Source organism: Physcomitrium patens, chromosome 20 (genome assembly GCF_059467195.1).
Source record: "Physcomitrium patens ecotype Gransden chromosome 20, ASM5946719v1, whole genome shotgun sequence".
NCBI lineage: Eukaryota > Viridiplantae > Streptophyta > Bryopsida > Funariales > Funariaceae > Physcomitrium > Physcomitrium patens.
In genome coordinates, this window is record NC_143429.1 from 15,096,457 (window position 1) to 15,108,694 (window position 12,238).

Genomic DNA, 12,238 nt, shown 5'->3' on the forward strand with positions numbered 1-12,238 from the left:
CGTGATTGTTTCGTCAAGTGAGCACCTATGACTTGATGTTTGTCTAACGTCAAAAATCGCGGAAGGAATTTCGACTGCAACGCTGTTTCGCACCTTTTGTAGGTAAAAATTTAAATAAGCGTGAGAAAACAACAAATGATCATGTTCATGGGATTTTGTAGGGTATCGAATGCTCTCGCGAATGGGTTCAGACGGGCAGAGGGATTGTAGCATATATGGTTCTAGCGCGTTAGCTTCCGGAGGTCTTCGCGATTCTCTGATACGCTGAATTTGGCATTATTCAATCATGTGGGACTCAAATAATGCCTGCGTCCCAGGATTTCAGATTATTCGGAGAACACGGACACAAGCTCACATCGAAAATCAGAAAGGAATCACATACCGATTATTCGACAGCATTGAGCTCTCGTCCCGGCCGGAAGATTAGAGTTACATCTGTTTCTAGCCTCTGGGAGAGCTATGCGAGTTTGAAAATCGATAATGGTGAGTGTGAAATGCTTGCTGTCCTTGACCCCAATCGGTGCCTTCAAGAAGAGGCACCTCCACGCAGGCTCCCTGAAGCCCAGCATGACTCACTCTGTCGATCCTTGTTTGACTTTTGTTCTTTAGTGGTATTCATTTAAAACTACCGGCAATCCAGACGAGGATTGACTGCATCTTGGCGGTTTCGAGAGAGGACTTAAACCTTCGCTACTCGTGCAATTCCGGATTCAACAACTTGCAACTCTTCTCACTGGCCCTTCATCTTGCAAGAGACACGGAAGTGGTGTGGTAGTGGTCTCTCTATCAACTTAGTCGACAAGACAATGTAACCACAAAATCACAGTGCTCTCATATTTTTCGCATTTGCTGATCGTGTAGAGTAATACCTGCTAGTGACACAACATGGATATGGAGTTTTTCATACCGGACATTTTGCCCGAAACACGCTCGAGACGCATGCCGCAACCGCCTCCTCAGATCCCACGAAGAATCTATCGAGGTGCAAGCTTCTGTGTGACCCGCATACTGGCCATTGATGCGCCACTTGAGGTTATGGTGATAGTTGGGGAAAGAGCAGGATGGGACGACGAATGGAGAGGGCATCAGAGGTTCGAAGTCCGTCACTTACCACGCTTGGTTCAAGCATTGCAAGACATCGAACGCAGCTCCTGGACCGATGACGTTTCGCACCTGATGCAGAATCGTCACGCCTACCGCGACCTGATTTGCGGACTCGTCCCTTGGAACCCTCCTGTAGACATCCCGCCAGACAGAGACAACGCAACAATCCCCCGCATGGTGGACACTTTGAACAATCTGGCAATTGGACCCGGGCCAGTTTTCGTGAATGTCAATCAGGCGAATGAAAGCTCGCTCTTACAGTTGCTTCGATTCTTAGGAGAGAACCACAGACTCTATTGGTGAGAACAGGATTCAGAGAGTTGGCATCGGAGGTGAATGTCTCTACAACCGCACTCCCTTCGTTTTTTATTTTTTATTTTTTCTCAACACTTTCTCTTGCTTGTCCGTTACCGAATGGCAACGTTGTGGAACGCAAGTAGCTCCATTTTCTAGAACGGTTCTAGGCTGCCGCTTCAGTGCAGAATCGACCGTTACCGTAGTATTTTTCCCCGAGGATGCGATGATCCCCATGGGCGTGAATTCTACCAACAGTGTACACAAGCGATGGACCAGGACCTCTCCCTCTGGAATCTGAGCTTCAAACCACCATCTCTCTCAGCATCGAAGCATCGACTACGCCATAGAGGTCAATTCCCTCCTCACACCGAATGCAGGATGAATCTGCGAGTTGAAACCCCGCCAGGGAATCGATTCTTCGCGCGCTGAGCTGAGTCTCGTGCAGCACATGAGACCATCGTAACGGTGTACGCCGCGCCGAAGGCTCCTCGCCTGCGCCGATTGTAAGCTTCTTGTGGCACACAATCGTCGACCCATTTTACTAAACAATTGCTTGAATCTGAGCAACACTGACTCCGAGCATTCTGCAGCTCCCATCTCCGTCTCACGTTTCTAGATTTTCCTTGAAAGATAGCAAAACCACAGTTTTTGATCCCTGTTCTTAGTTCAGGTCTAGTTGCACAACATTTCCGTAGTTTTTAATCTTTCTACACTAAATGCTTTTAGATACTGATTGAACCCAATTCTTAGCAAAGAGATTTAGTATACACTCTCGTCATTTTTTTGTTTTGTTCATACAAGTGATTCTTTTTCGATTTGTGCTGCCAAGCAGCATGTTACAGCAATCTCAGACCTGGCAACTGTACTTACAAACTGAAGCAATTCTGATCTGAAACCTTTGAAAAGGGTGAAGAAATTTCATATTGAAAGTGGTCTTGTGTATGATCTTTTGTTGTACTGCTATAAAACACGGCCTCCTGTCCTTTCTCTCTATCAAACAACAAGAGCACTCTATCAGGATATTTATAAAAACAAAAATAAAAACATTTATTGTGGTATGGATTCAATTCTAACCAAGTCAACTTTGAAATCTACTGTGATAGTCGAAAAAGAACTTAGTTTCAAAACTGTATGAAGGAGATTCTCTTCTATTAGTTACTTTATCATTTGAAAACTAAATATTAAATGAAATACTTGAAAAGAAGACAAAATTTAATTTTAGAAAGAATTATAACCATTATAAAAATCATCATAAAAAGTGGTTTGTGAACCATTTCTATTATTATCTAGAAAAATTGCAAATAGTTTTGAATGTAATATCTTGTCATTTTTTTACATGTAAAGCATGTCATATAAATAAAGATTGTCGCACTCAACCCATTGAGTGCTACAAACCAATAACAAAGTATGAAATATAAATTAAATAAGAATACACAACCATAAGTGTCCCTTCTAGTATCAAGGAAATGAATCTTCAAAAACTGGAAGATCAAGATACTCTTGTGTCACTCAAAAAGACTAGATAATCACTCAAAGTTGATATAATATTAAACAAAAATTACAATTTTCAATGATAAGAAGACTAGAAAATCTTGAAATAAGACTTAAGACTACAAAGACATTTATAAGAGTGAAAAAAGCTTCACTCTTGCTTCTATATATACTCTCTAACTAAGATCTACATGGTGATGTTTTATAGGACCTCCAATATTTGTCGACTTTATAAGACATGTATCTTAACTTGCAAGGCAAGTTTTTTATATGTGTGCCACATAGTTAGTTTATTCCTCAAGCTATCAACATGTATGATATGTGGTTAACTTGTTGATTAAGTTTTTAACCTACCAATCAATTATAAATATGTATAAAATCAAAATCACATCTATGAAGCTATTCTAGAAGATATTATGAAATTAATTTACTTTTATCTATTTCTATTTAATCATATAGATAAATATTAGAATAAATATGTATATCCATGAAATTATTCTCTCTTTTAGAGATAAGTTCTATAAAAGGTGACCATCATCTTTCATAGATCTTGCTATTCTTCATCTTGATTTTTATGGATGTCATTGATGAAAAGCTTCAACATTTTTTGATACATTTGCAAGATTCTTTGATGGCTCCCATGTACATTTATTAATATCATATTTGTGTTAATAAAGAAGATATTTCAATCTATTTTGGTGCCACCTTGAATCTAAGACTTCTTCCACTTCAAATTCTTCATTATTATCCACTTTTTAAAGAGGATGTGGCATTTGTGGCTTCTTAAGACATTCATTGTTTTATATGGCTCAAAAAGATACATATAGAATATGAGATGGATCTTCATAGACTTTAGTATATGTAATCAATAAGCAGTAGGATTAATTTATTTACAAATAAGAAAAGGTCTAAACCTATGATAGTTCAACTTGTTACAAGGACAAGTAGTCTTAATGTTGCCACAAAGTAATAATATCTTTTCATCTATGTTGAATTGTGGTTGTTCCTTACAATAAGCATGTGCATTGATCTTTTGTTGTTCTTTCTTTAATTATGCCTTCATTTTTGTATGTAGCTTTGATAAAAAAATTATCAAATTTTCCATTGTAAGATTATCACTTTTGAAAAGTCAAAATTTTTAAGTTGTAGATGAAAACTATAATTGGCAAAAAATCGAGTTTATTGAGTAGAAGAATGTATCAAATTATTGTATACAAACTCTGTCATTAGGAAAGGAGTTGTTTAATTATCTTGATGATACTTGATAGTATACCTTAAATACTATTCTAGAACTTAATTCACCTCTTTCATTTGCCCATTAGTTTGAGGATGAGAGGCCAAAGATAGTTTTATATCCATCTTCAATATCTTAAAAATGGTTTTCTAAAATCTTTATAGAAAATGAGTCCCTCTATCTAATATAATATTCTTTGCCAATCCATGATAGCAATAGATGTTGTTAAAGAAAAGCTTACTTATTTCTTTACCTAAAATAGATTTTGTATATAGTACAAAATGTGCCATTTTGGTGAAGTGATCTACAATCAAAAATATAAAGTCATATAAACTTGAACTTAAAAGATTTGTAATAAAATCCATGGAAATAAAAGACCATAGTTGTTATAATATATACAATAGTAGGAAAAGTCTATAGGATTGATTATGAAGATTTTTTAATCTTAAAAAAATATCATATCATTATACAAAGTCTTTTAGAGCCTTCTACATTTGCAGCCACCAAAAATCTCTAGATATAAGCTCCAAAGTTTTTTTGTATTGAAAATATCCTACTATTGTTGTATTACGTATGATTTTGCTTGAAAATGCAGTGGGCACTTAGTTGTAGAAGGTAAGTAGAAATGCAACAACAATCTTATTAAGCCTAATAGAATCTCAAATAAATTTTAAGCAAACTTTAATAATTCTAATTAAACTTTAGCCAATCCAACATAAAATTAAAAGAAGTAATAAAAAAAACACAAAAAATTCCTAAACTATTTTTTTTTTTAAAAAAAACAAACAAATAATAGATTTTAATGAAATATAAAAATAAACCTTTAAAAATATAATAATAATCTTTAAAAATATTAAAAATAAAAAATTTTAAAAAAATTATGAAGAATCTTAAAAAAATATTAAAAGTAAAAATTTTAAATAAATCTTAACCAAATCCTAATTTAACCTTAATTAAAATCTTAATGAACCTTAACTAAATCTATAAAAAAATCTAATTAAAAATCTAATTAAATCTTAATCAAATTTTAGGTCAAATTCTAATTAAAATCTTAATTTAATCTTAACCAAATCTTAGATTAAATTTAAATAAAATCCTAATGAATTCTAAGCTCTAAAAAAATCTTAAACCAAATCCTAATTAAATCTTGGTCAAATTCTAAATCTTAAATAAACTCTTAACAAATCCTATAGTAGATTGAAACTTCTACAACTAATGATCGAACCGTTGATACCAACTCAAAGTTTGCATACTTTTTGATATCTTAGTTACAAACAAGCACAAGAAAGATGAAATTGATTGCACTTAAAAATTGAAAGAAATGCAAGATAATCCAATCAAATATTGAGCGGCCTCCTACTCCAACCTAAATGTCCAACTTCCCATACTAATATCTCTTTCTTGAATAATTGAACTGATTTCAAATTTCACTCAAACATTGGAAATTAAGTCTAATATCCATAAAAAAAGAAATTCACTTAAATCCAATTGATAAATTACAAAAGAACTTAAAATTCTTATTAATCCTCAAATTCCAATTTTTGAGATCTCAACTCACAAAAATCCACATACATTTTAATCTAGCCATTTGATTGATCTCAAAAATTTTATACACATATATAAAAAGCATACCAATATATTCTTAAAGTTCATCCATACACACACCACAAAATTTAAGAAACTTTTAAATTTGTAAATATTTTTATTTTTCAAACTCTCATCTTGTTAAGAACATCATTAACTTTAAAAATCTCTTAAAATCTTAATATTGATTCAAATGACATAAACTATTGTTGAAATTTTTTTTCTTTAGTTTGCTTTCAAATTCCACTCTTTGATCTACTAAAAAACCTTAGAATTATTGTATAGATGTGGTTTTGTGCCTTGAGGTTTGATTTCAATCCAAATTGACAACCAATCCTCTTTGGGTATCAATTTTTAGTAATTTGAGGTAAATTTTACTTTAATTTATTATTAATTTTTTCTTAAATATACTTTTATTAATTTCTTATCTCATTTACTTTTATTTGATTTATTTATGCTTCTACAAACTAAATAGAAGTTTCTTCTATAAAAAATAATATTAAGACTATATCTTTTACTACCTTTCTATCATTTATTTTTATTTTTTTACTACATTTTTTTCTAGGCTCTTCTATTATAACATCCATATTTTTATTTTTCACTATATATTTTTGTTACTATACAACATCACTAAAAAATTGTGACATGCTTGAAAAACATATAAACGTGATTTTTCTTCTAGATCATATAGGCGACCTTTGAAATAGAATATGTTATTTTTGAACTTAAACTTGGAAGTATCATGAGACTTAAAAGAATTATTCTTTATATCATAAACAAAAAAAATTAGAAGACATACTTGATTGAATTTGCTTGAAAAATGTTAAATCAATAGTCAATATTGATTTTATTGCTCAAAGATGAAATTGCTCAAGCTTCAAGATATTTATTTTTTATTAATCAAAATCCACATCTCCTTCTTCAAATGGAAGATAAAAATATTTAGAAAGTGTTTGATAAATCTTGTTATTTTTTAGGTCAATATATGATCTTAAAATCAAATCTTAATAATAACATACTCCAATAAGCTTGGCAAGGATTCAATACATGCATTGAAATTAAGTATTCAAGGTTTTTATGATTTATATATACAATGACTAGATTGAAAGTGCTCTATAGATAATGAAATCATTCTTGAAAATAATCTATAATTACAAAAAAATCTTTATCATAGATTTTATAATTAATTTCTATTGTTAAAAAAAGTAGAATAAAAAACTACTCAATGTAATTTATTGTTTATTTTTATTTATAATAATACTACATCCAAGGCAAAGTCTAATCCATTTTTTTCTATGAAAAATGTGTCAAAGAAGTCAAGCACAATACAAAATTGGTACAAAAGTAAATCCTTTTTTGAAAACATCAAATGATGCTTGGGCTTATTTACTCTACTTAAGTTTGTCTTTACAAGTCAAACTTGTAAATGAAGCTACAACTTCAAAAAAATTCTTGATAAAGATTTTATAGTAATTGGCAAAGTCCAAAAAGCATTGCATATCTTTTATTATTATTAAAATCTTTCAATTTATGATAGTCTAGACCTTCTTTGGATCCATTATTAGACCTTTGTTAGAAATGATATATCCTAAAAAGTCAACTTAAATAGTATAGAATACATACTTTTCTATCTTGGTATATAATCTTATTTTTTAAAATTTTTGTAACACACAACAAACATAAAGTTCACGTTTTTTTATATTTTTAGAATATATTAGAATGTCTTCTAAATAACATGCAATAAAATCATCAAGGAATTTTAAAAAAAACATCATTCATGAAATATTATAAAGCCATTGGTATATTTGTGAGTCCAAAAGGTATGACAATATATTTGAAATGTCCATACCTACTTTGAAAAGCAGTCTTTTATTCATCTCTTTCTATTATGTGCATCAAATTGTATGCTCCTTATAGATCTTTTTTTTTTATAGATCTTTTCTTGATTGAATTAGTTAAGAAGTCTTAAAATTAGAAATAGGAGATATCTATTCTTGATGGAAATCTTATTAAGTCCTCAATAATCTATGCACATTTGCAAAGATTCATTTTTTTACTTCACAAATAAGATAGGAGCTTGTATGAGAAATTTTGAATAGCAAATGAAATTTTTAGTCAAGTTCTTATCAAGGTATTCTTTTAGTACAACGAACTCATTTTGAATTAAATTGTAGATTAGTCTAAATGGTAGTTGAGCTCTTTTTTACAAATCTATTGAACTATTATAGAGTCAATGCTCTTAAAAAATATCTTTATTCTTCTTTTAAAAAATATCTTAGAAATCTTGATATTAGCTATGAATACTACTTTACATCTTTACACTATCAAAAATAGATGTGGCATATATAGCAAAAGATGACCTTTCTTTTACCATATGCATGAAAGCTCTTATACTTATTAGTAAGAATTTAGATGTATTAAACTTATGTATTTGTAATTGACTAATGAAATTTTAGATTAAACTACAAAAAAATATTAATATTATAAGAAATCCAATCTATTTAAGGATTATATTCTTTTGACCATGATTATCTTAAAATAATTAGATTGAGAAAAGATTTTATCACATTAAATATTACTACACTATTATAATTTTTAATTATTATATCTAATGGAACAATCTTATAGGTAACATCTCCAAAAGACAATGAACAATGATCTATGACTTCTACATGTACATGATTATTTTTCTTGATTAATAGTATTTCTTATTTTTTGACAAAGTTTTTTTTTATAAAACAATCTAAGATTCTTGAATCTAATAAGATAAAGAATTTTTGATTTTTGGATCCTCAACATACATCTATTATAAAATAAAATGAAGGATTTGAAAAAAAAAAATATCACCTTTAGTAGTTATTGCATATGATTTCATTCGTATGGTGTCTATTGTATCTATAAAATTTTGATTTTTTGATATATTATCTTCTTTGGCAATTGTGCTATTCATTTTATGATTGCATTTCTTCTTTAGATAATGATGAGTAGTATGCTTAGCTTCTCTATAATATAAGTAAAAACCTTTTTAATAACGTTAATTTTTTTTATTTAGTAAGAAATTTAAAAAATATTGTATTAATTTGTATTGGTTTTGATCTTGATGAATAAGTATTTGAAAGCTTAGGAGCTATTTTCATTACCTCCCTTGTTCTTTCTTAGCCAAATCTTTATCCTTGATGTCTTTCAAATAATCAATTATCATATACAATGGCTTGAATAATAAATTCTTCAAAAGAATCTCCTTTTGGTATTGTTAATAATAAATCTTTGACATTATCCTTCAACCCATATTAAAATTGATTGATAAAGACATTATCATTCTAATCTATGTTATAAGGAAGATTTTGAAATTTAGCTATATATGGTGGCTAATTGTAATCTTTATTGTAAAAATAAAAACTTCATCTTTGGTATTCTTTCTTGATCACTTTCTTCAAATGTGATTGTTAACACTTCTAAGAATTAATTTAAAACATAAAAGAATTATGAATCTTTTTCTATCCAAGGTGCAAACTAAAAAAAAAAAAATCTTTCAGAAAGAAGTATATTTGTAAATCCAACTTGAATAAATCCATTGAGATATTAAAAAAGCTACAACTTTAAAAAGAACTTAACTTGTTGTAGAGATCCTTGAAATTTTGATCTTGTTCCATCAAACTTCTTTGGAATACTAATTCTTGCCTCTCTTGTGTTTATAGGAGCAAGATTTTTTAAATTTGGTTATGAAGCTGATCTAATTGCTTCTTTCAACTGTAAAACTTCTTGATGTAAATTCAAGTCTTCTTTTATAGGCAAAAGAACAGTGCTTTTGTGATTGATATTGATAATGCATGAAATTTTCAATTTAAAAGTATTGCCAAGTTTGTGAAGATCTATAATAATTACAAATCTATTTTTATTTTTGTCAAATAGAGCATCCATGATTTTTTTATTTTAAAATATTTAATAAATCCATAAATTAAATTAAATGAAGATAATCTACAATCCTTAATGATAAATAAAAATTTCCACAAAGAAGGATAATTTGCTCTCTTTAAAAATAAATCAATGTTAAAAAAAAATTAAACTATATATTTAAAGGTATATAGTCCGCAACCTTAAAAATATAACAATAGAAGTTGACTAATCTATTCACTTCTAAAATAAGATAAGAATAATGAATTAGCAGTGTGAGTGTAAAATTTACTCTTCAATCCAAATTACAAGATGGCCTCAATTAAGAGTTTCTTGTAATTGGTGGTGTCAAGTAGAAGTATCAAGAACAAGGACAAAAAGAGCAAAACATAATAAAATCAAGTGAAACAAGTGTAATCAAGCAATTATACACTATAAAACTAGTCACAATTTATTCACTAAGTTTTTATCTAATAAAAAGTAAAAAGTAAAAAGTAAAAATATATTTTAGAAAGAATTTTTTTAATCTTTTTAATGGTGTAAAAAACATATAAATCCGAGTTACTATGAATAAGTTATGAAGGTTTAAAAATAAAAAGTAAATAAATAAAAAGTTAAGTAAATAATTTTACCTCAAAGATAACCTACTTAAGAGATCTAGAATTCGAGCCTCACCAAGGCTCACAAGTAGTGTATCTGGATTCCTAAGAGAGGCCACAAGGCCTTAGTCTTATCTTCCTAACTTACCTTTAAGGTGCTACAATCCATATGAGACTTAAGCACCTCCCTTCTTACAAGAATTACACTAGCTGCTGGTCTTCCTATTTTCTACTAGTAAAAACCAACACTTCTACATTTTTGACTTCACCATGATATTTAAAAATACCTAAGTAGCCTAAGAATATTTTTTGGCCTTCAAATCTTAGTCCATTTCTTCATAATAGCTTCCGAAGTGGTAAAACTTATTTTTATCAAAGTCTTAGAAATTGCTCTAAAAATTCTTAAATAATTCTAAATAAATTCTTAATAAATTCTAAATAAATTCTAAAATTTTTTATAATAATTTTATAATAATAATATTAGTTGAAGGCTATAATTTCCTATCTTGATGATTTTATAATAATAAAATCAATTTAAATCTATTATAAATCTTACTTTCTATATAACTAACTAAAAAAATATGAGGTTTTTACTTATACTTATTCTAACTACTAACTAACATTTAAAGTTTTTTTTATAAATAATATTTATAGATAGAAGGCCAATATAAATATTGACATTAGTAAATATCTCTTAATATTCAATAATAAGTAAAAGAAATACAAAATCAACTAAGATAATTACCTCCAAGACTTACTAAGATTCCAATTCTACAACTAATACTCTAATTTTCTATTTTTCTAAAAATTTCTATACTATTTACTATATATTGTGGTTTTAAGCACTCTAAATACATCTTTTTATCCTAAAATAACTAGTGAGTTAATTTGATGATTCATAAGCATTCTTGTCAAACTATAAAGGATATGAATCTAAAAGAACTGAAAAATCAAGTCATTCTTGTATTATCCAAAAAGACAAGATAATCACTCAAAAATAATATAATATTAAACTTAAATGACTAATGCCAAAGTCAAAAGAACTAAAAAGTCTTGAAACAAGACTAAGGATTATAAAGGTATTGACAAGAGTGAAAAAGGCTATATTCTTGCTTCTATATATATATTCTCTAAGTAAGAGTTATGTAACAATGTTCTATAAGCCTTCTAACACGTGTTGACTTTGCAAGACATGAATCTTAACTTACAAGGAAAGTTTTCTATATGTGTGTCACATTATTAACTTGTTCTACAAGCTACTAACATATATGATATGTGATTAACTTGTTAACCAAGTTTCTAAGCTACCAATTAACTACAAATATGTGAAATATCAAAGCAATGTCTATGAAACTTCTAGAAAAATATTTTAGAAGATATTATGAAATTAATCTAATTTTACATATTTCTACCTAATTATATAAGTAAATATTGGAATAAATACATATGTCTATGATACTTAGTTGATTAAGAGCCTTTTTAGTCAAGTAAGACTATATAATGTACATAGTCAAAGATGAATGCCATAATAATATTATTGCAATACCGTACTTATTTAAGTTCATGTTGTAGTAACTAGACCACCAAAATGTGTGACAAATACATGAGAGGAAGTATTTAATTCTTATCAATAGATGAAACATAGCTAGAAGATTTCTTATAATGATGACAAATCTAATTTGCTAAAGAAAGAATCAAAAGAAGTGATGTCAAGCATGTTGTAGGCCACTTTTATTAGCTTTTATCATACAAAAGTATGATAGCAACTCCTTTCTTTTCACCCCTTATAAAACAATGAAGACCTATTGGTGCAACTACCAATTTAAGATATACAAAATCATCAATAGGAAGATGACAAGAATCATAATTCTATGAATTCTCTTAATACTCTTTTCCATCCTTGCTTTTAAGCATCTAAATACTATTGGACAAGCCATCCTTCACATAAAGAATTGTGCACCTTGCTTTAACATCAGTGTTGTAGGTACCTCATGTTGCAAATATACACTATCTCTTTTGAAGGATCTTTACAACT

General features: G+C 29.0%; 1 protein-coding gene across 2 annotated transcripts; it reads left to right on the forward strand.

Moving 5' to 3' along the window:
- Nucleotides 1-300: 300 nt before the first annotated feature.
- On the forward strand, nt 301-2,322 carry LOC141044566 (uncharacterized). Of its 2 annotated transcripts, none has more exons than XR_012216165.2 (2): nt 301-1,904; nt 2,234-2,322. XR_012216165.2 is itself a non-coding variant. In XM_073529292.2 (2 exons), exon 1 carries the CDS (start codon nt 886-888, stop codon nt 1,405-1,407), a length of 522 nt encoding a protein of 173 aa, XP_073385393.1. In that variant the 5' UTR covers nt 301-885; the 3' UTR covers nt 1,408-1,436; nt 1,657-2,322. The 2 variants fall into 2 exon arrangements, 1 of the variants encoding a protein (XP_073385393.1); XM_073529292.2 differs by having other exon boundaries at nt 301-1,436; nt 1,657-2,322.
- Nucleotides 2,323-12,238: the final 9,916 nt, after the last annotated feature.